Below are 24382 nucleotides of genomic sequence, written 5' to 3' on the forward strand. Positions count from 1 at the left end.
TGCGTACTTTAATTCCAGTAGGCTATAAGCTATGTATGTGTGGATACGCTAGGTGGCCCACCACACTTTTGCAACATGTGGCCAAGTGTATCAAGCTGGAAGCCACACACTAAGGGACCAGATCTGCCACACGAGGGGCAATGCAGGTACGTGGGGGGCACCAACAGGCACTGGTACATGAGGCATTTGCCCAGTTTGCCCATTGGGTACAAATCCTGAGAGTTCTCAGGAGAAGATATCGACCCCTTGCACATCCCTCTGTATTTCTGAATAATGAATATATTTATACTAAATACTAACTATCCATTGGAGAGCCTGCCAGCAAAATATTAGTAAAACAAGTCGGTCATTGTTATAGGTTTGAACTTTTTTTTACTGGCTGCCGAGCCTACCTTGTTAAACAAACATTTTATTTTTAACAAGGCAGCTTTCTTCAAGAATGTCATAAAAAACAAAACAGTAAGGTGCTGCTTTATGGCATTTGAAATTCACCCCTGTCACCGAGAGCGAATTCTGATTAGCAGCGTGCAGCAAATCTGTCAGTGAATCATTCTCGATCTCATAGACAATATCCTCCAACATAATTGTGGTTTATTCCACAGCCCTCTCTGAATTCCTCACATAAACTGTTAAAAAGTCTTTTGGGACCAATTAACGGGAACCCGAAATTGGAAGGTTGCATGTATTGCACAAGCAGATTTTCTAAATAATGTGTAGATCAGAAGATAACATATGTGTCAGAATGTTACTATATCTACTGTATATATTGGCTTGTCTCTCAAGGTGTTCTCATGTCTATGTAGTCTTGACTAATTGAACCTGATACCTATTATTACACCAATATTTAAAGTTTCATACTGCTTTGGAACCTCGGATGTCTTGTCTTATGCTCTGCAGTAGTTAATGTCATTATAAAAATATATGGATACATTATTTTAACCCCTTAAGGACAATGGGCGGCCCCTAAACCCATTGAAAACAATGCATTTTGAGCCCGTACATGTACGGGCTTTGTCATTAAGGGGTTAATATATTGTACAGAACAAAAAAATAACGCTTACCAACCAAACATTCTGAGCTTCTAGCAAAGGGAGACATCAAGGAAGGGGAATGTTTTGTATATCATTGGTTCACTTTAAAGATCTGATAAGGAGCCGTGGAAGATTTATATGAGGACCCCTAACATAAAATGCATTTTCAGTATTTTGTTAACAACCCCAACAGTAATAAACCTCAGAATTACAAGTATTACACAGTGGAACACAACCCTTTTTAAAGGTAAATATCTATGGATTCAGTGAATTGGTGCAAATTAGGAACATCCCTGATGAAAAATTTTTACACTTTGGGACAATTAAGTTGGTCCAGCAGAAAAGTACCACCAATCACAATCTACTGCTATTCAACTAAACGAAATAAATCTAGAGACATTGTAATTGTGATACCAATTTAATGGTAATATTCACTAAAATCCTTACGGAATGAATTTCAAAAATATGATTTAATATGCCATAAAAAACACCTCCTGTTGAAATTGTAAATAAATATGTGGGGGACGTGTGTAAACCCAGACACATAATAATACCTTTCAAAATTTCAGCAGAATGGAGAATGCAGGTAGACTTTGTAATCGTCACTACCTGCTGTATCTTAGAGCATCCTCTATACGGGGTAAGCTAAATTTGCTTCCAGTGACCTGCTTAAAACTGGAAAAGGAGTAGCAGTCTGTGCAATAAATTCCACTCCTCTCTTAAAAGTTATACTTATCTGTTATATGAAAAACCCAGAGACATTGGGTCAAAGCCCTGGTATGATCATAAGCCATCTAATATTACAAAAAATAACCATTAATGTATGTTTGCATTCAAACTAAATAATACACATTCGCTGATTTATTTTCTTGTCTTTCGCACCTAAAAGGGTTTTTTTAAGCAATTTGCAATCATATATGTTGGTTTGGCAATATTAATAATAATAAATTATAATAGGTAAGTTGTTTTCTCTTATATATCATAATAGCTATTAGTGCTCCTACAACTAGCACCACACATACAGGCAATAAAAGAATACACACGTTATTGGGCCCATCACCAATACTTGCCAGTTGAATTTCCATAAAGGATCATTAGAATCTGTGGACGCATATAATAATACTTACACGTGCACTTGAAAATGCCACCTAGTACCCTAAAAAATGAGAGTAGAAAAAATCCAGAATACAATTATGCTTTTCAGTTATAACGGCAGAGATTGGAACATTATTCATACACAGTATTTATTTATAGATTTTCTTTATAGGGGTTGTTTTTTTCTTCCAAATCAGTTCTGGATTGTGCCGATCAAAAAACTCCCACTGTGGCTCATTGAAAACAGTTAAGAAAGGATGACGTATTATTCATTCTATGCACAAAAGCTCTTTTTGCAGTGGCGTCGCTACAGGGGGGCAATTGCCCCCCCTAGGTTATTCCTTGCCCCCACCGAATTTGTAACCACCCAGGACAGTCCCGCAATGGGACTTTAACCCCTTGACAGCTAACGACGGCATGGTGCCGTCGCTAGCAGTCCCAGTCAGGTGCTAACGACGGCACCATGCCATCACTAGCACTACCCTACTCAAACTGAAGGGCATCACCGGGTCCACCCGATCCGCCCGGTGACGTCTCGCGCAATGACGCGATGACGTCACCGCGCAACTTTATTAACAACTGATAATTGTTTAACAAGTAGTTTAACTTTAAAAAAAAAAAAAAGTTTAAGTATTCTCGCTAAATGATCACTGTGGTAGCCAATGTTACCACAGCGATCATATAGCTATAAAAAGTTACATTCCCTTTTTAAAAATGGGCGATACTAATTTTTAATCCTATGATCCCTTTGATCATGGGATTAAATTTAGCCAACGGTAGAGGGAGGCAATTTTTGAAATCCTGATGAACTGCAAATATTATTAAAATCAGCCATTTAGCCTGTGCGGTACGTGAGTAACCATCTCATCCCTGGAGCGCCTTGCATTTTTACTGCAAAACTTATTTTTGCTGTAAAAGTGATTTTTTTTTCTCCCTTTACCATCATTTCTTTGGGATTGTAACGGGAAAGAATGGTGTGTGCTTCTGTGAGTGAATGTATGGAAAGTATGGTGTGTGTGCTTCTGCGAGTGAATGGAGATATGAAAGGCGTGTGAATGGTCAGTAATTAGGGTTAAAGCCTTGATGTGGCATTACTGCTCACGTAGGAAGTTAAATTATGGCACAAAAAGTACACATTTGCAAAAACGACACCTTTAATGCTGTGTTTTTATGTGAATTCCAATTGATCTGTACCTGCAAAGCTGGGTTTGTGTGTTATTCTGTTGATTTGTATTTGCTATGCTATGTTTCCATACATTATTTATGTATACCTGCAAATACAGGGTTTGTATGTCTTGTTCAGTTGATTAATACCTGCAATGCTGTTTCCATGTATTTATTTGATCTATACCTGCAATCCTACGTTTCATATATTATTATTGTATACCTGCAAATACAGGATTTGTATGTCTGATTCAATTTATTTGATATATACCTTCAGTGCTGAGATCACAAGTGAATTTCAATTGATCTACACATGCAAAGCTGGGTTTGTGTGCTAATGTGTTGATCTATACCTGCTATCGGCAGCAGGTTCTAATATTTATATATATATATATATCGGCAGCAGGGACTAATATTAATATATATATCGGCAATTGGGGCTAATATTAATATATATGGGCAGCAGGGGCTAATATATATATGTATCAGCAGCAGGATCTAATATTAGGCCCTGAAATCATTTAGTGCAAAAGTTAAGGTATTGTGTTTAAAGGATTTCAAGGATTAGTCGTACTAAATTGTGGCTTCAGGCTTCCCATGTTGAATGATCAAGTACTGTATTGGCCAATAACAAAAGTATCATTCCATAGCACATTACTTTTGGCAATACATATATATATATATATATATATATATATATATATATATGTGTGTGTGTTTTTTCAGTGGTATCATTTAATGGTGGAAATTATTAATGCCCCCCCAGTTTGACTGTGGTATCTTGTGTGCCTCCCCTATATATTGTTTCTAGAGTCGCCATTGTCTTTTTGGGTACGTTTTTCCCTGCCTGGACAGCTCTGATTTAAACCCTGTTGTATTCGGGTCAGCTACTTAATTTATTATTGCAATGATCACAGAGAAACATAGAAACACAAAAAATGACGGTACACAAACCATTCAACCCATCCAGTCCGCACAATTTTCCTGGTGTAAGGACTTGGTCTCATCTTCGATTCAGGAGCTATATGCCAATGCCATGCATACTTTCCATCACTGTATTAGCTGCTACCACTTCTGCTGGGAGACTCTTCCATTTTTCTACCACTCTCTCTTTAAAGAAAAACTTCCTTACATTAAATCTAAACTTCTGGTCCTCTGGTTTTAGATTATGGAAAATGTGCTAACATTCCACCTCCTTTGCAATAAACTTCCTTTTGTACTTTGTTAAATCCTAATAAGTATTAAAATGTTTCTATCACATCCCCTCTCTTTTCTTTCTCCCAAGCCGTACATATGGAGATCCTTTACTCTTTCTTAATAATTTTTATAGCGCAAAACCATTCATTTAAGGAGCCATCCTCTGAACTCTCATCAAAGCACTAGGGCTGGGGTCCTCAAACTACGGCCCGCGGGCCACATGCGGCCCGCGGAGCGCATTTACCTGGCCCGCCGGGTGTTTTTGCCTCAGGACATCCATGTGTTCCGAAAGATGCTTTCGGAACACAAGGATGCCTCTGTGAAGTCCCTGCGGCACGCGTTTACTTTAAAAACGCGGGGACCGCCGGGAGCAGGCGCACGCAGCGACGTCACTGACGTCCCATGCGTGTACCCATGGCAACCGAGCGCGGAGAAGAAGAGAAGAAGCAAGGACGCGCACTGGAGGTAAGTGTTTACCAGCGGCGCGTCCCTTCGGTGTTCTGACCACCGATCCTCCGGTGCTGCTATGGCCGGAGCGGTGGTCGGAACACTGAAATGGGGCAGTACACAGGCAAACAGCCTCCAGCCATACTGTATGGCTGGAGGCTGTATGCCTGTGGGGGAACATACTGCCAGCCCCTATAGTCCGGCCCTCCAACGGTCTGAGGGACCGTGAACTGGCCCCCTGTTTAAAAAGTTTGAGGACCCCTGCACTATGGTGTCAGAGGAGCAACGTTAAAGTGAGCAATGCAAGCTTCATTTAAATCGATAACAGCCAACTACTTATGAAAAAAAATATCTTTATTTTTGTCCTTAATTAATCAATCAATTCTTTTTAATAAAATTGACAGTCCACACTGCGGCCATTAAGCAACAGAAGCCACCGGTCGTCTTTCGCCGCTGTTTAATTGACAGTGAATGATTTAATTTATAAACCTTTTAAAAACTGATAGCAAGGAAGCAAAAAACTTCTTGCAGACTTAATGTGAGCTGAAAAATAGTGCAAATTGTAGAAAAGATTCATCTTTGAAAATACCATTTGAACTTGACTTAAAAGGACGTGTAATGTCAGTGAGGTCATAGTTTTATAATATCCCTCCCTCGTTCTTCTCACATCCCCGCTGCTTTTTTCCGTTGCTGTCTTGTTTAATATGACACATGCGGAACTTGCAGAGGGTGAGATTATTACTGCAAATGGATTCCGTCTTTTTTCCTCCCTCAAGCCCCCCCATGCTGCCCGATCGCTCCCCCCCTTCTCATGCGCGCATCTCAGCGCCTGCTAAAGCTGTGATAACCCAACAGGTTGTTACTCTGAAAAGTCACAATCTATTTAGAAGAATCTCGCCTTGTAAAGGTCCTTCTCTCTGCAGGCATTGACGTGTGGGATGACTGGATGGACCAGCCACACAAGCGTGGCTTAACACTTTAACTACCCAACCAGGGACCTACGTGCTTCACTTATGCCAACCAATTACCATATGAACTTTCCAAATGAACTGAATCTGAAATGTTAGCCCATCATGAAATGTAGAGACCCACTAAATGTATAAACCAAATGGAAATCTTGACTTGATATAATTTAATGGTAGGCTTGATACAACTGAGTCAACCGTAACATACTTTAGCAAAAGCACCAAATTGCAGTCTTTTATATGATTCCCACCAGTGTATAATAGGAACTGTGTGACACCGAGAATCTGCCTCTGAGATTGGGACAAAAACCCTGAGACTTAGGAAGCCTGAGATTTCCGGGGTATTCCAATTACCTTCATGAATCATGTTCTATAATACAGGGCAAAGGGTTTGCCTGGGAGTCCTTTCAACCGGCAACCAATACGTTAATAAGCAATGGCCAGCTTCATGCGTTAAATCCGTTTTCGAGATTTGAGCTTTTCAAAATGAAGGTGCTGCAAGAACTGTATATAGTCGTGGTGCCTTCATCCCCTCGGTGCTCAGCTACGTGGATAGAAAATGGCAAGAATAATGTGTGCATCCATCTGCTTATGTCATTACGCAATTTCTTGTTTTAACACACCTCATTTGTAAACCGTTGTGTTCCCCACAGAGGTATTTTCAAATTCTGTGGTTTGTCTTCAAGGCACCTCGGAGTTGAATTTCTTCCAACGCATGAAATTCTTTAACACAGTGCATTTTATTCCGTAGCAGAGCACTTGGTGGAACTTGCGTAGATCCAATTTATTTTCCTCTCCTGTCGATCTTATTTTCTCTAACATCATCTTCTTCTCTCCTTGTTCAGCTGTCCCCACCATCCCCGCTCTACTTTCCTGCAGGAAGGTGACAAAACTGGGTCATTGGAGCTGTCTGAATAATTAATAGAATCCTGCCCAGACATCTGGGGGTCTCAGCTGGGAGGTGGGATTTGCGATGGGCAGATGTTCTTTCTCGATTTGTATTATTACAATAAAAGCGTTATGTACATGTGCGATAGGGAAGGCTGACAAGCAGGGGGCTTGTCGTACAATGACTTTATCGTATCCCGTAGAAATGCGCGGGTTTGGAGAGGCACGCATACAATTACTGATTTGGCACCATCAAAAATATTGGATGCAAAACAATCCGATTCGCTACAGCTTTTTAAAAACCCATGGTTGAAATCAAAACACATATGCTTGAGCTTGTCATGTCTCCCTCTTTTGGAACAAGCTTCAATCAGGGAAACGGTTTTAATCATCAAATTCAGTTTCTGTTTATCAAAATGTGCTATTCCGGGCAAAAATCCCCAAAAAGGTCTAATTTAGATTCTCTTAAACTGTGAAGATCGTGGTATCTAGCATACAGGGCAGTGGTTAGCATTACAGCTAACGTAGGCATTCGATTGCTAAATTTCTTAAAAAATGTTCACACATATTCAGGGTTTAGCTACCAAGTTAAAGGTGCTGTTCCACCTACTCTCCTAAATTTAACACTTTTGTAATTACCATTTTTAGTATTGTTGAATTTCCAGAAATAATTATGCATATTCTCTGTATGAGACACTAAACTTTACCTTTAAGTGGCCAAAAATAGACAAGTCACAAAAGATGAGTTGCTGCATTAAAGAATTGGTGTTTCTAAATATGACCCAGCGTCCTTGGCTCTCTGAAAGTCGCCATGTTGAACGGTGTCTTATCTGCCTGATCCTTGCTGATCTTCTGCTTCAGACCACATCCCCTCTCATGTTCTTTTGTGCTGTCCTCTCTAATGACCATTGTCAGTCTATACCTCATAAGCAAGATCCTAAATGTATCCTTCTCTTTCCCCCCGTTGTTCTTTCTCTTTTATTATTTCATTCTTAACTTCCCTTGCCTTTTTTCACAGTCTAATTCTGTTATAATCCAATCTGCCTTCCAATATCTACCCATTTCATTATTTTATGTGGTTCTCCGGTTTTCTGTCTGTATCTGTCTTTGTACCTCAGTTTGAGATAAGGCAATGACAGTCTTTCTGTCTTTAGACTATCCGTTTGCATACATCGCTCTGGCTGGCTGCTCCCTGGGCTGTCACATTGGCTTCAGAATAGGCCAAGTATAAGTGTTTCTTGAGTTTTCAGAAACCTAGAATAGACATAGTTCTCGAAGAACTTTTTAACCACTTTATTTTAAGTTCATTTTTGGCTTGGTACCAAGTTACCTGTAATATTGTAGAAGCAATAAGACGGTTCTAGGCTCACACATATGGCCTTTGGAGCCAAGTAAGTTTTTGTGGACCTCTTTGGGACAACATTGGATTCATGTGTCATTTGTGGTTTTTTGCCTTGGAATGGGGAAATCTCATGGACTTTGTCTTTTATGCATCCTTGGTAATTAAATATTTCTACAATTGTGTCTTGCCTCTTAGAAGTTTCCAATATAGTCTCAATGCAAGTAAACTTTTAATACACAGAGTACTGATACCCCAGTTCCGTCTTCAGTTACTGACAGCTGAAAAAGCTCTTGTCTTTTCTGCACACAGACATAAAAATCCTGATTGACATCTTAATGATCAGCGCACCGTGGCAGTTATACAAATATCTCCAGCCTACACTCCTCACTGTATTTTTCCCATCTCTCATTTTCCCTCTTCTCTAATTTTTCTTTTCAAAAGGCTCAGATCATATCAATCACACTTGGTGCCTTCTTTAGCAGTATGTTTAATAAGCTGCCTCTCAATATACAACCCCTGTTTGTTAGTAAAAAAATACGGACTGATAATATTTGAGATATCTACCTTTCTGTGTTATCTTTTTAAAATTATATACAGGTATATTATATTATACTGGGTTTTATTCACTAAAGCATTAAACAATTCCCATTACTGTTACATTGTAGGCCCTTCCAACTAGGTCTTGTCCCTAAATTGGGAATATTTATCCTGTCACCAAATGGTTTGTAAATTGTCTGAAGACTCAGCTGATCTAGTTTACTTCAATCTGCCTTGTACAATATTGAGACACTTTTGCAGCTCTATTAGGGTAGGTAGGCACCCCCCTTGTCCAGCAAGAAGACTTTGGATGTAGGGGACAGTTAGGTTCAAGATACTTTTGTGAATTCACTTGTCTTGTGCAAGGATCTGACACAAGCGACGGCCCCCGTGTGCTTCTTCGATAGTAAATTAGACCTCAGAGAAAATGAACCTATTCCGTTCTACACCTGAGTTCTGTCTTGTGCTAAAGTCGTTGTTAACAGTCATTACTTGACTGATGCTGTTTTCAGACTTCCCATTAAAAAGTAGGATTTTTTGGCAGCACTTGCTACATAGTGGGATTTTATACTGCTCGGTAGAGCTCTCTTTATACAAATGGATTAACAACTTTAAAGTGATGGCCAACTCAGCTGGAATTAGAGGCAGAAAACATTTCTGTAAACCTAGCCACATGGGGAAAAAATAATTGGACTATTAGCCACTGGCTGTTTAGTGGAGGATGCTATTGTATTCAAGAGACGTCTACGTTATATAGAGGGAGAGTGCAGTGTGGCAAATATTTACATCTAGTACTAATAATGCGTCTACGTTCATTGATAGGGAAGGGCTTGTGTGCTAATCATGCTTTTGTTTTTTAAAACACCAAATCTCTTTTTTTAATGCTGGGCAAAGTGGTTGATCATGAAAAAGTAAGGGGATAAATAATCACTCTGGTGCTGGGTTCACTAATTCACTATTACAGAATTCACTATTCATTATGAACGACCTACCCTGGCAATCTTCTCCAGCAACAAGGGTTGGTCCTCTCCTTAATCGGAGAGATGACTTTAATGATGGCCGGTAACGGAGGGCCAACTCAACTTTTCTGGTTGGAGAAGCACACTGGAGTTGGACCTTCATAATTCAGAGTGAAGCAGAGTGAGTCCATAGGTTCAGTTTACCTACAAACAAGTTTAGTGAATTGTCTCAAATTCCGGTCATAATTGTTCTGTTTACCTACTGTATCATATCAGGATACACAAAAACTACATTCTTGGGACACAAGTAGGTTTCCAAATCATCATTCCTCTCTCTGCTGTCACCTTGCAGGAGGTAGGTGGCCGTCAATGAATCAAAGATGATCTGTTATCATCTGATCATCTTTCTGTCTCATGTATTTTCTCTCTTCTTGATCTGCCATTCCATGCGCTTCTTTTTTTAAAAGAATTCTCATTTCTATCTGACAGAAGCAAAAAAATATAATAAGAAAGAAACTTGGGAAAAGCAAATTAGAAAAACTATGGTTTCATTAATATGATAATTATCTCTGCCTTGGTTGGGAAAAACATGGTGTTACCAAGCAGATAAGAAAAAGCCATTGAGCATTAGAATGGAGATGATACGTTTACAAGCTAACAGATTAGTTTATGTATAATCTTTTAGGAACATTAGGATTCCCCTCCTAAACGATCCCATCTAAAACCAGATTATGCTAATTACAGTAAAATGTTTGATGGATGAAAATGAATGCTTAAGGAAACCATGCTTTTCAAAATGTCTTTTTGTTCCAGTTATTAGTTGTAAGCATTCTCGTTGTTTTTGCCTTCTTGAATATTGTTATTATGATTTTCAGAATAGTAGAACAGTTCTTGAAATAAGGGATTTGCTTTCAATAATAAATATGTCCCCATTGCTGTGATTGCATGGAGACTATTTCATGGGGAGGTTTCTTTCATGACATCTTTTCAAGATTTCAAGCCTACAGTTCTTCTTCAATCATCATGGGCCCGACCCTTGTAGGTTGATGAGAATTATATTCTATCAAAAGTAGGTATGAATTAGCTTTCGGTGTATAATGTTTAGAATTTTTCAGTATTGCTGAGAGAGGAGTTATGGTGTAATAGAGGTACCAATTCATTAGCTCCAAGGTGTTAATTAACGTGTGTTATTAATCAAATATGTATCCTAGTATGCAAGTGGCCAGAACAGCTGCTTAGCCTATATTTTTGTACCCGTTTTGTAACTGGTGCATAAATCTAGAAGTAGTAGGTGGTCAAGATGAGTGCCCGCTGTGCCTAAAGCCTAGCAACTGGGAGGATGAAATCTTGCATTACACATACCTGCCATAGTGTTGGAAAACATTGTTAGAAAACACCTCATCAGCACTTTTTGTACTCTGTTAATTAAAGTTTATTTTTAGTGATAGGTTGCTTTAAATGTAGCTGTTTTGTCACATATATTATCTATATAACAAGCCTACACACCCAACAAGCCTGCGTAAGCAATGGGTAACACCTGTCATGGCTTTCCACACATGATTATCAGTTACACCTTTTAGGTGATAGTATCTATTTAAATGGTACCTTGGCCCCTGTAACCATTGGCCCTACATTAATTGTAAAGTACTTCTGTTTACAACAGATAAAACTTGACGTAAATTGGGTTAAATACACTCCGCATGATGGTGTGAGAAAGTATACATATTGATTTAAACATACGTGTCAGCACACAATGTAAGGAATTCTACACATTCACACCTTCTTGTACAAGTGCTGCCCAATGCGGACAGCCAATCATAATTTCTCATCTCTGAATCGCACCTGCGCCAAACATTGCCGGTTTTCAGGAGAGCTGGAACATACAATTATACCCTCCTCAATTATCGGTTTCGTACGTACAATCATACTATCTCCAGCAACTGCACAAATTCGGAGATACATTTTAGAAAAGTATTTGGAACTGTAAACACACTTGCCGTAGGTGTTAAACACATTGTTTTTCCAGTTCAATAGACTGCAAAAACTAGCCATTTTATTATTTTACGTGACGAATCACGCACACCTTCTGGAAATGAAAAGGTTTATGCCGTATACAGCTGTTTTGCTAGTTTTTGGATACCAGATGGGAACATCATAACCAATAAATAGTTATTTATGAAATTGGATAAATAATTTATGGCAATTACAAAATATTTAACACATCCGTAGACATATAATCAATCATTAATTCAACTGCGAAGGATGTATGCATTGTGGGCAGGGGTGGCTCTAGATTTAGGGACTCTAAATGCAAAAAAGGTGGATTTATATATAAGCTAAGGAAATTAACTCATATATGATGATTTTAAACAAATATATATGTCTCACCCCTGTACTGGTCTTCCTCCACCAATCCGTGAAGATGGTTCCTGTAAGTTATGTCATTAGAGGCCCTACTGATTCCCAAATGATGGCCTGTCCAAGAAGAATGCCTGTATTGCATTGTTAATGAGAATTCAACCTTTTATTCCTTTTCTGGATCCCATTCTAATTTATATAGTCCTTCTCATGACAACCTGTCCTGATGATTGTTATTACAATTACCAGGCTCGTAATGATCACACATACGTTTGGCCAACCACCTGGCACGGACAGTATCACTATTGGCCAGTTTTACAAACACCAAGCCTTTATTGTAGTACAAAGGCATTTAAATTGTATCCCATTCACAAAATGTGTATACAAGATACCTGCTCTGTCTCATGGAAGAGCTGAACAGAATTAGATCACATAATCCGCTATACTCTTCACGGTTCTTTAGCAGTACCAACAACGAGTTATGTTCTGTCATTTACACAGATGCACACACAACTTTAGACTCATGCTAACACAGGTGTTTACACATATTTACACCAGATTACACTTGTTCATATTCACTAACACACAAACACACTCACATTAACACACGTTTCCTCTCACACAACTTACACATATACATTCATGCTCACACACTCCTTACCCTTTCGCTCACAAGGTTGCAGCAGCCGGGTCCAGGTCAGGACAGCCCATTATGAACAATTTCGGACTCGCTCAGGGGGACATTTGACCCTGCGCGTGCCTAAAAAAGCCTGCATATAATTATCTACTTGTCAGGTTATGATTTTATGCATCAACTTAATTTGTTTTAAAACGATTAACAATAGCTGATATTTACAGTATGTAAAAAGCATAAAAAAACAGACCAAAAACCTTTCTACAAGAACTCATAATGATCTAATTTAGTGCTTACTTTAGATAAGCGTTTCCCAGAGCAGAAGAGGGGTTTGTGGCCCTTGTGGTCTGCTGTTGAATATTTTGTCACACTGAATAGTATTCCTAAAGGTGCTATGTGCTTCACTGCCTCCAACATCACAACTTAGACAAATCACATGTGTATGTGTCATTGCACTTATGTGAGCTGTAACATCAGTTTGCATATATTATCTTACATTTAAAGGCACAGGATCAAAAAAAATCCATAATGGATTCCGTTTAATCAGACTTATATCGATTCCATCATTACTAAGAGTCTCTTCTCTGCCTTCTAATTAGATAAGTGAAAATGGGTATTAATTTCAGTGTAGCCTGGCTCCCATGCGTATGCTGGCCTCTGATAGAAGCTGAATGGACAGGGGTCAGGATGTATGGCCTTGTGAACAGGGGTCGGTATCAGAGAGGCCAGGTGCTAATGTCAGGTGGAGTAGGTTAATCAGAGTAAGTCTCATTGGTAGCAGCCCCTGACCTTCAGAAAATTGCTTTGTTCCTTGTATCTCAGGCGAAGAGAAATAACCCTCTAGTTTGTCACCTTTTCGTTGTACACTGCACAGTTACAATGTATCTTTTTAATGCAATTTAAAATTTTCTAACATGGCAATTTTTTATTTACTAATATGGCTACTAAAATGCCGAACTAAACTTACAAAGCTGTACTAGTAGGATAACAGACCAATATCTTGATTATTTTGTATTAAAGAGTTTTTTTTCATTAATCCTTTGTGCATCATTTTCTACCCCATTTCTTTTTCCTTTTTTTCTTTTTCCTTCCTATATGTTTCCGCCACAAAGCCTCTTGATCCGGTGTCTCTCATTTCCCTATGTACTTGTCTTTGGTCAGGGCTACGAGCGGGCAGTATAGATTAGTTGGGTCATATTAACATAGTCTACCTAAGACAGAGGTGCTTTCTCTCGCATCTTGGAAGGGGGGAGACGAGTCCGCGCCTGAGGATATGTGATCAGCGGATTTGCATACCGCTCAGCCGGCAGCTTGTATTAATTCCACTGCAGCTCTCCTGCCTCTGCTCCACTAAAGATTTAGCACTGTCGTTAGCTCCTATGAGCGAGGAACATGGCAAGATGCCTCTGGCTTATTGTCCGAGGGTATGTTTTCTTAGGTCCAGGAAAATGTAGATATTTGTATTTTTTTTTTTAAATGCACCGTTAGCCAATTTTGAAAGGGGATTACCATCCAGAAATAGGTGCACAGGAAGGTATTTATAAGTACAAATTCAGGTGCAAAGTTTTTCAGAAAGTGGCCTCATCACCCTAGCAACAGATGAAGTGATCCTATTGATCGCCAGGACTATTACAACGGTTGCTATGGTTTAAAAACGTTTATAGAAATAATGCTTATTGATCCGCAAATACAAATCTACACTATAAATTATACTTCTACTCTTTGAGTGAGATTAATAACAGACCTCAGTCTGACCTGGGCTGGATCTCTCCTCCATTGTGATACCCAAAAGGTGCTTGGATGGACCTCCTACAGGGGGTTCATAAGGGTAGGGGGTGGGTAGAGTTTTTGTCCCCACAAAGTAGAATTTAGACATTTTCAGCCCAGTGGAGGTGGGGGATGCCCCAAGAAGGGCAAATTTTTAGAAAACAAACGCGACTCCTGCCTGGCCTGGATTGCTGAATGCATATACCAGCGTTTATTAGTGAATATAATCGTATAACTATTCTTCTTGTGGTAACATTTCAAATGCCTTCCACCGATGTCATACAATTAGCTTCTTACCTGCCAGAATTGTTAGACGTCTGCTCCCTGCTTCCTTATTGAGAAGATTTTTCTAATGCCTAGCCAAAAAAAGTGGTGATAGGATAGACTATATATTTTGGGATCCCACCAGAGGTTTCGGCGCAGGTATGGGTTCTGGCAGGCTCCACGGGGGAAGCTCTATTATTATTTTTTTTACCTGCTGCTTCAGTCGATTGTTTTGTAAATGAACAAACCTTTTCAATGTTGGAGAGAATTGCAGGCCTTTCAAAGAGGTGATCTTTATGAATTCCGTTAACACGATGAAAGGATTCTTACTGGAGACCACTTCAATTTGAACAGCCCCTTGTCTTGTTAACCCTTTGAGTGCCATATTTTGTTCGGGAATCATACCTCGCCTGCGCTCATTTTGCTCAGAGTTTTTGACTAGATCGTCTACCGCGTATTGTTTCGCCGCGAGAGGTCGACAAGGCCACTTCGCCTTTGAGCATAAACGTGTAAACGGGCTCATTTGAACACGAACGTGTTAACGAAGCTCTACTTCGCATTAGATCACTTGGAATTGTAACCAGCCTAGGATGCATCACTATGGTCCACTTGCCTACCAAATGAATTCCTGATAATTAGCATTGTGATGCAGCACCAGATGTGAGATGTTGTGTAATGGGTTCATTCTGAGAGCTGTTTGCCTGTGATGTTATTTATATAGGGAGCTTCTGCTTTACAGGCACACAATGTATCACCGTTGTTAAGAGCTAGCAGCCTAATTTGTTGCCAGATTCTAAAATGGAATAAATTAACTTTCTTTAGATTCAACAGAGCGATAGTGTCAGAGCCAGAGGCTGGAAGTTGAAAACTTGTGATTTCAAGTTCTCAACCAGAACCACTTTTTAAATAGAAGAAGGGGGAGGGAGGAGAAAGAACGTCAGCACTTGGGGACAAATATACAAACTGACCAGGATAAACTAATCAATATATTAGAAAGACATTTTGAACATAACTTTCATTATGCCTTCAAGTGGTATTGTCACATTTCAGTTTATGGCCAGTTCTAATTCTTACACACACACACATATACACGCAGACACACATATACACACTCAGATACGTTCATTGTGTTTTTTTTCCAATTACGTTTTAACATAAGTTTATAAGTATTATTTATTTTCCTGATGTATGATGAAGCTGCCACATGACATAAAATCCTGGCTTGTGTTACAATATTTGCGATAATAGCGTTTCTGATGAACTGCCCAGTTGTAAACAGTCCCTAGCGGTTAAGGCTCATGCATTGTTTGCTCACACATTGCACAGGAGATATGCACAAGCTGTATTTTTTTGTGATAAACACAGTTCTCCTTTAAAGAATTCAAGTTTATATTATATAATGTAGAATATGAAGCGGAACATCTTGGTTGTAGGATTTGAAACTGTGTGCTTTGGGCTAAAGTAGCATTATCTGTGTTAGCGATGCTTAAAGCAATTTGTTAACTACATAATAATTACAGAAATCCTAAAGTTTGTCATTATTATGACCCTCACTGACTCTTGTAATTTTTTCCATTGTACACTTATAAATGGCCCATTTTCATACCTGGGAACCTGCATTGTGTGACTTGAGGGGACGTCACTGCAATCATGGGCACACTCTGCTTGAATATAGGTGATGTGATCTGAAAATATCTTGATATTATGACAATGGTTTTTTATGAAGACCAATAGTATTATGATTTGAGTGCCACTATAAGGGACACAGTACAATAGAATCTTGCTAATGTATTATTAAATGAGCAGACTTTTAAAGATCCCAGGTTTGCTCATTTTCGCTGTACAGTTCTTTGAAATTGATGCCCGTGACCTCGCTGTTCTGACTTGTAACCCTTGATTTCAATCCCTTATTTAGAAACATTTCAACGTCAATGCTAGTTTTAATTAGCATGATATTTTCAAATCGCCTGTCTCCTGGTTACATATAAATTGTGAAGAATAGCGTTAAGGATCACTACTCTCCATCTCGTGTAACTTCCAGCCATCTCTTATGCGTTTATACCATAAGAAAACGTGATCCGGTCTACCAAGTGTCTTGACTAATAATCCTCATTCATTGTGTGTTGCGTGGCAGCCGTGTCCTATTAACCCTGGAACTGGGAGATGATGGGACCGGAAACTCAAGGATATTAGTTGCAATAAATCTTTCTGGTACTGATTAACATAGTCATTTATAGCAGAACCCCCTGACAAGCAAAGACCCCATCTATAGAAGAACACAGCTGGTGCCTCTTTGAGATACTTGTTCAAGGTTAGGGTTTTACCTCTATAGATAGCACATTGTGTCTATCCACGGGATATCTGAGAGCAGTCTCATTTAGATTTGTGCAGCTCGACTGCCGACCTCTGACCAGTAGATAAAATTAATTGACCACTCGGTACAATCGATATCTTGGTTCCCTTACAAGAACCATTGTTATCTGATCTTGTGTGTTTGCACGCTAAGTTAAAATAAATAATAAAAATTCCTCATCTTTATACTTTTATTTTGATGGCGCATATATATCAAGAAACATAGTGTGCCCTCCATGAGCCCCTCTTACTGAAATAATATTTGATATTTTTCTGTAAAGGATCCATATTAACCGATACCGTTGTATTACGAATATACCGGACATCTCATAATATGACTCACCTGTGTGATACAAATATGTAGTAGCAAAGAGAGCATTGTAGTAATGCCTCAATAGGTTTCATCTATTGCCTTCAAACATAATAAATTCGAGGCAGGTATAAGGAATATTTGTTTTGACTGTGATTTTATTTACGGCTGGGGTGTTGAATTCCTAGCCTCAATGACCATAGACAGACTGTATATCTTTACCTTGCAGGTTAATCAATTTTAACCATTTCTATTGGGCTACCTGTGCTGAGATTGTAATGATGTGTTTGCAGCCCTCAAGCTTGGCACCCTGGATTACAATGAAGGGCAATAGCTTTTAGTCTTTCTGTGGAAAACCATAATGAATCTTATGTGAAAAAGTAATTGCCCCCTAAACCTAATAACTGGTAGTGACACCTATGGTGGCAACAACTGCAATGAAACGTTCCAAATTTCAACTACGCTGGAGTGTTTTTGAGCATGAACAGCCATTTTAAGGTCATGACACAGCATCTCAATCAGTTTTAAGCCAGGACTTTGACTCCAATCTACTTATTCTGTTTATTTTAAGCACCGTGTCCTGCTGCATAACCCATGTCTTCCAAATCCACTTTTGACTCATCATTCCATAGAATAATATCCCAGAAGTCTTGGGGGTCATCAAGGTGTTTTTTGGAAAATGAGCCTTTGTGTTCTTTTTGGTCAGCAATGGTTTTCACCTTACAACTCTCCCATGGATACCCCTCATGGGAAGATTTACTCCCAAGGTTTCTCCAGTTGAAGGCTCACACTGAGGTTTGCTGAAGTCCCACAGTCTTCAGAATGGCTTTTTAACCCTCTAGACTGATAGATGTCAATGACCTTGTCATGTGCTGCTTTTTGAGACCTTTTAGCCTATATCACTTTGCAAGACAGGTTCTACTTAATTGATATTTAGATTCAACAGGGCCGGCAGTAATCACGTCTGGGTGTGTTGTGAAATGAAACCCAATGAAATCGTAATTTAAAAACATTAAAATTAGTTTGATCATCTGGCAAATACTTTTTCACAGCACTGAAGATAAATGGAATAGCCTACTAGCAGAAGTGTTTAATGCAGTAAGGGAATTTAAACATGCATATGACCAAATCTAAGATCAGACCTAAGACTAACTAAGCTTTAAGTCCTTAGGAAAAACTGGACTAGATGGCCAAATGGTTCTTATCCGCAGTCAAAGTCTGTGTTTCCCACGCACATTTATGAGTGGCAGTGTTCATGTGACGCTTTCTGTCTTTCAGCGTGCCGAGGAATGCTCTGCGGTTTTGGAGCTGTGTGCGAGAAGAGCGCCACTGACCCATCTCAGGCATCCTGTGTCTGTAAGAAAACAGTGTGCCCGTCCGTGGTGGCCCCGGTGTGTGGATCAGACTACTCCACCTACAGCAATGAGTGTGAGCTGGAAAGAGCTCAGTGCAACCAGCAGAGAAGGATTAAAGTGATCAGCAAGGGACCTTGTGGTAAGGGAAGCCATATGTGAAATCCATCACCTGATTGTAAAAGATTAAGGTTCTTAAACTTTATTACACTTTATGTTTGCAAACATGTCCATGGAAGCTCATATCTGGTCATTTGTTTGTCACGTGACTGATTTAACTGTATTCTGATTGGTTACATGAACCAAAAGGACAGTCTAAATATGGCTCCGGTAAAAAAGTGACATTTTTGAATTACATAATTTCTTCCGTAAAATCCTAGATCCGGTCCGCAAATAAAAGCTTTAAACTGGACGTTACATTATATATATATATATATATATATATATATATAGATATATATATATATATATATATAAAGTCTCTTTAAGTGTGTGTTTAGACTAGATCTATTTACAGTAACGCCATACTATGCTTTTTTACGCCATACCAGCCGCCATGTCACATATTATTTCAGATTATAATGCATTCAGTATAGAGCTAGATGCGCAATCCCCTTTTTTGGCACATTTATCTGATTAAATGTGTTCCACACCGACTTTTCCTATCCTTATTTTTTTTACATCTCTCTTATGGTGCGTATAATAAATGGCCTCTTTCCTTTCTGAATTATACAGCTCCCAGGGCATACATATACCATAATGCGCCGTCTCTCTCTCTCTCTTTACTACCCTTGCAGTCCTGTAATCAGCATTGCAACTCACGGGCCGGTGTTCTCTGGCTTACCCGGATGAAATGCGCATCCCGCAGACAAATGCATCTCCCTGCCACTACCCCTCTTTAATATGCAGCCTTCGGTTCTGATGTATAAATCATCTTCCCTTTTTTTTAGTTTTCTTAATTTTTCCCACGCAACACCTTGATTACATATTCATCCGATGGGCTCTATCCTATTGCAGTACAGCAATCCTAGTGGGAAATTTGACTTCCTATTCCTGTCCGCATCTCCTAAAGAGATGTATTATGCAGAAGCCTTCTTTTTTTTATTTTACCACACAGCTCCCTGACCAGATAAATAGTGCTAATTCATTATCTGCGCTGTATTCAAAGACATCTCTTTAGTTTGCCTCTGGGTATCACGGAACATAACTCTTTTGCAGAGTGAGGAGCGTGCTGTGACCCGCAAAGAGATACGCACCGCAGCGCTTAGTTTTTGCATTATGCAAAACATTACATGGATTTAAGAGTCCAGGCCAGGCCTTCGTACCTTTTAGCGAGTTGCACTCCCCCCCCCAGTCTCGCCGCCTGCGCTGAGTGAGGCTAATGGAGTTGCGTTGCCAAGCTGCATGCTGCTTAGAGAAGTTAGGCGCTGTGTAAACGAGACTTATTCCCCTTTCTCTCTCAGTAAATTAGCTTGACCTTTCTCTTCCGCGCTGCTCGAGCTTGTCACTGTGTACCGGCTGCCCCCTCCCAGTCGTGAAGTCAGCCTAGAGGAAGCTTTACTGCGAAGGAAGCTGCAGTCCTCCTCTGGATGAGAAGGGTTTATTATTAATTGGTAGACGTGTGTTAAACATCCATGTGTTGATGTCACATCGAATAAACCGGACTTTTCAAATTCATTGATTCCTTTAAGCCTGGCACTGGTAACGAGTCCGTCCTCCATTGGATATTACATGATGATACAAGATTATAATATGCATGTAAAATGTAAAGGGTTCTAAAAGTCACAGGTAGGAGATTCTTACAAACCAAACAAAAAGAGGAACATATAGTAGGCTTAAAGATGTGACATTTAGGAAGTATTATTGTATTACCGGCAGTGCTACATTAAGCAATCCAGCGTCCAATGTATACATCCACTGCATTTATTGATTTAGTAAATACATTGTTTTCAGAGCTTCGGCGATAGGGTGCGTTTTCAGTTTTTTAGGAAACAAAGATTTAGTGGGTAGCTTTCCTATGGTACCCGATCACAAGAATAAATAATCTTTCAGTGAGGTCCTTCAAAGATGACCTGATATTGGCAAGGTGAACTGATGACTGAATTAAGCGATATGTAAAACTTGAAATATGTCACTGAATCTGAATTCTAGTTTCGAGCCGTCAATCTTTTTATCATAGCTAGTTTTTCCCATTTACCGGTACACTGATATCTGTTACTGATATCATGTATGTTGATCTCATAGTGAAAGAACTCATTCACCCACCCATTCTGTTTAGCATGTGGATAGTTTTTATTACCTTCTTTGCTGCAGAGATAACAGTTGTATATTGCTTATCGAAGCGTTGCAGATCCCACTCGCAAACGGCGAATTAATAACATGCAATGAATCTTTTTAAAGAGATTTTCCCTTCTCCTCTAAGGCTCCCGGGACCCATGTTCTGGAATTACCTGTAGTTATGGCAGTACCTGCGTACGGTCAGCAGATGGACAAACGGCAAAATGTGTCTGCCCAACAACATGTGCTGGTGTTCCAGAATCCATGGTTTGTGGCAGTGACGGCAAAGACTACCGGAATGAGTGCCACCTCAACAAGCAGGCCTGTGACAATCAGGAGAACCTCTATAAGAAGTTTGATGGCTCCTGCGGTAAGTACAGAACAAGCACACAACTAACCAGAAGCACAACTAACCAGAAGCATAAAGATTTATTTATTTTTTACTAACAATAAACAATATAGATCAGTTTCCCTTCCTGTTTCTTCTGAGAGGACCCCAAGAGTATTTTAGGATGCCCTCACAAATACCCAAACTCACACAGCAGATATGGATGGACACTCAAAGGCAGAACAGGGGGAGCGTTTTTGGCTAGCTTGGCTGCTCGGTGTCCTGATCTTATAAAAATTTCACTGGAAATGTATTATTTTTTAGTTTTCCATTACCACCATTATACCATTACACTTTACAGTGAATTTAAAAGTGGAAAACATATGCACCATGGACCCAACATCATTATGGGAACCAGTATATAAATATTTATTTTACTTAAATATCATATCTACATGTATTAATAATAAATAGCCTTTTATCTCTGTGTTAACTTGTTTCCTTCTTTGTTGGCACAGACCCATGTAAGAGTGCCCTCAATGACATGAACAGAGTATGCAGAGTGAACCCACGCACCAGACGAGTGGAAATGCTTGCCCGGCCAGAAAACTGCCCAACGCGAAAAGAGCACGTGTGTGCGGATGATGGAGTAACCTATGATAACGAGTGTGTCATGAGCAGAACCGGAGCCATCAATGGAATAGAACTGCAGAGGGTGCGCTCAGGGCCTTGTCAGGCTCAGGGTAAGTAGAAGGAGTCTGCTTTACTAGAAGGATAATAAGAATGGTAGAAAAGGAAGATTCTGGACATTATTAGAAGGGAATTCCCCAAACTAAACACATTAGGAGGTCAGTTCACATACAGTTGGATGTGGCCACTCTGCAGATGGACTGGACGGTCCAATCCCACCGTATACCCCCGCAGAAACGTGTTGTAAAATATTTGACATGTTTCTCCTGGTTGGAGGTTCCTGCTTTTATGGGACTTTCCATTGAACTCTACAGGAGCCTGAGAACCACAGCAGGTTCAATCAAGTCTTTTGCCGACCTGTCAAAATATCTGTTCCACAGAAGCTGCCTAGTTCACTAACATATGTTATCCCAATTACCCCTGGACTGGAGGAGGGGGAGTTCCTTGTTTGAGACTCCTCTTTTTTTACATTGACATTAAACTAAACGCAAACCTTACCTAGATCTCCTTTAGAAGAAAAAGGTTTACTTAGCCGCTGATGCTGACTTCCGATTTGTCTCTATTATTCACCAAACAAGCCCATGTTCGACTGTGTCCAAAAAACGTGCTTTCTAAAGTCTTACGGAAACAGTTCTATAAACTTTTCTTTTAATCAAAAATAGTTTAATGCCACTTTGAGTGTGCCATCAGAAGTTCATTTTTTTTCAAACCGTTTACGTGAAATTGACGTTAGGGGCTGCAAAACCCCCTCGTTATGCCTTATGGTGAATTTAGTTGCAACCTCTCTGTTATTATCCATTCACCTGCCCCAGTGGCATCAGTCTGCATCCCACTCCTTTATATATGATCACAATCAATTCTTTAAAGTGCTCTTTCAAATCAAATGTCACACTGACAATAGCTACCTCTGCGCTGCGTTGAGGCTTCAGGCTTCCACAACAGGAATTGTTTATTTTTAAACACCCTTCAAATCTTTGCTGCTGCTAAAAAGTAATTAGTGTTTAATTTATTTCTCGGTACAATATGAAGTGTTAAAGGTGCCGGTCTACAAGCAGGGTGGAAGTTGGAAGCTTCATCGGCTTATTACTTTATATATTGGTTTAGTAAACAATATGGAAGATCATAAGTAACAAAAACCCAAGAGTCTTGTAAATCAATATTCTCCTTACACCATCACAGCCTGAATAGGTACATTTTTAACGCAAGGACGGTATGCGTGGGCTGAAATTAAACTGATGTGGTTGGGAAACATCTAAAGAGAAGTCTGTGTTGTCACCTTTACTATCGATTTCCTTTGACAGTAAGTGTGCTTTTATAAGAGAGTTGAAATGGAAGAATGGAAGATGTTATCCTACAGCACACCTTTTTTCTTTCTAAAATAGTCTAAGATGGATAATTTAAACCTGAATAGGAAAAACCATTGCAGAGCCAATGTTGTCGACAAACTACGGCCAAATGTGCTGCTATGTGAAGTGCCGTCGTAGGACATTCGAGTCTACACATATATACAATTTCTATTCTATTTGAAAGTGTCTGCTGTTATTCGAGTGGAATGACTGCTTTTACTATTCCATTATTTTTGTCTCTGTGCTGATATGGAAACATTTACATGTATACTTAAAAATATTGTGAAGAACAGAACATGGTTTGGAACTTGCAGGCTGTATGTGGGCTCCTTATGTGGGCTTTCTAAAGAAAAATATACAAATCCTTTCTTATATCACATCTGACACGTTAATTTATCAAATACTATATTGCATTACAATACATTATACGTTATACTGCATTTCAATAAAATACCAACAGGCAATATATGTGTTGAATGTCCACTACATTTGTGCTTGTGTGGGGAGCGATCTTAACTACTTAAGACAGCCTTAGAAGGATGATTGAAGGAAATGGAACGAGGTCCCCGACAGGGAAGCTGCTACTAAAGGTTTTGTGCATCAGTTAGAAAAAAAAGCTGTGTTGAGGTCAATAGTCCCTTAGTTATTAAATAAATTTATCAAAACATTTTAAACTGGTTGTAAAACAAGCAGCAGGGTGTACACGTCTGAAACAGACATGGCCGACATGCCAGTTGAAAGCCAGTTAAGCTCGTGGTTGGCGTCTATACGACATTTAGTGAAACTATCCACCATGAAACATGGTGCTACCTACTCTTGTTCTGAAAGAAATTAGGGTGCCCATGGGGGCGCTCACTGTATGCATATGCACTGGGCTCGTGAGATGTATCCATGTGCATGGATGTGCATGGATGTGCATGGATGTGCATGTATGTGCGTATGCTCTCTGTGCAACCTCAACAGGTACATGGTTGGGACAGAATTAAGATGTACAAGAATAAAAGCAGAATTGTGCCTTTAAGAGCTTGCAATTAACAGGACTTACAGTTCTACCTGTGGCCGAGCCCCGAACACCCAGT

At 39.5% G+C, this 24382-nt stretch overlaps 1 protein-coding gene across 1 annotated transcript in view; it reads left to right on the forward strand.

Moving 5' to 3' along the window:
• Positions 1-24382, forward strand: part of LOC149297957 (agrin-like) — a 180292-nt gene that overhangs the window by 101438 nt on the left and 54472 nt on the right. The window contains exons 4-6 of the mRNA XM_089487830.1: positions 18589-18804; positions 21085-21309; positions 21786-22010. Coding sequence (XP_089343956.1) covers positions 18589-18804; positions 21085-21309; positions 21786-22010 — 666 coding nt within the window. The remainder of the gene's footprint in view (positions 1-18588; positions 18805-21084; positions 21310-21785; positions 22011-24382) is intronic.

Source organism: Sceloporus occidentalis, unplaced genomic scaffold (assembly GCF_023333645.1).
Source record: "Sceloporus occidentalis isolate IW3139 unplaced genomic scaffold, rSceOcc1.0.p SCAF_35, whole genome shotgun sequence".
Lineage (NCBI taxonomy): Eukaryota > Metazoa > Chordata > Lepidosauria > Squamata > Phrynosomatidae > Sceloporus > Sceloporus occidentalis.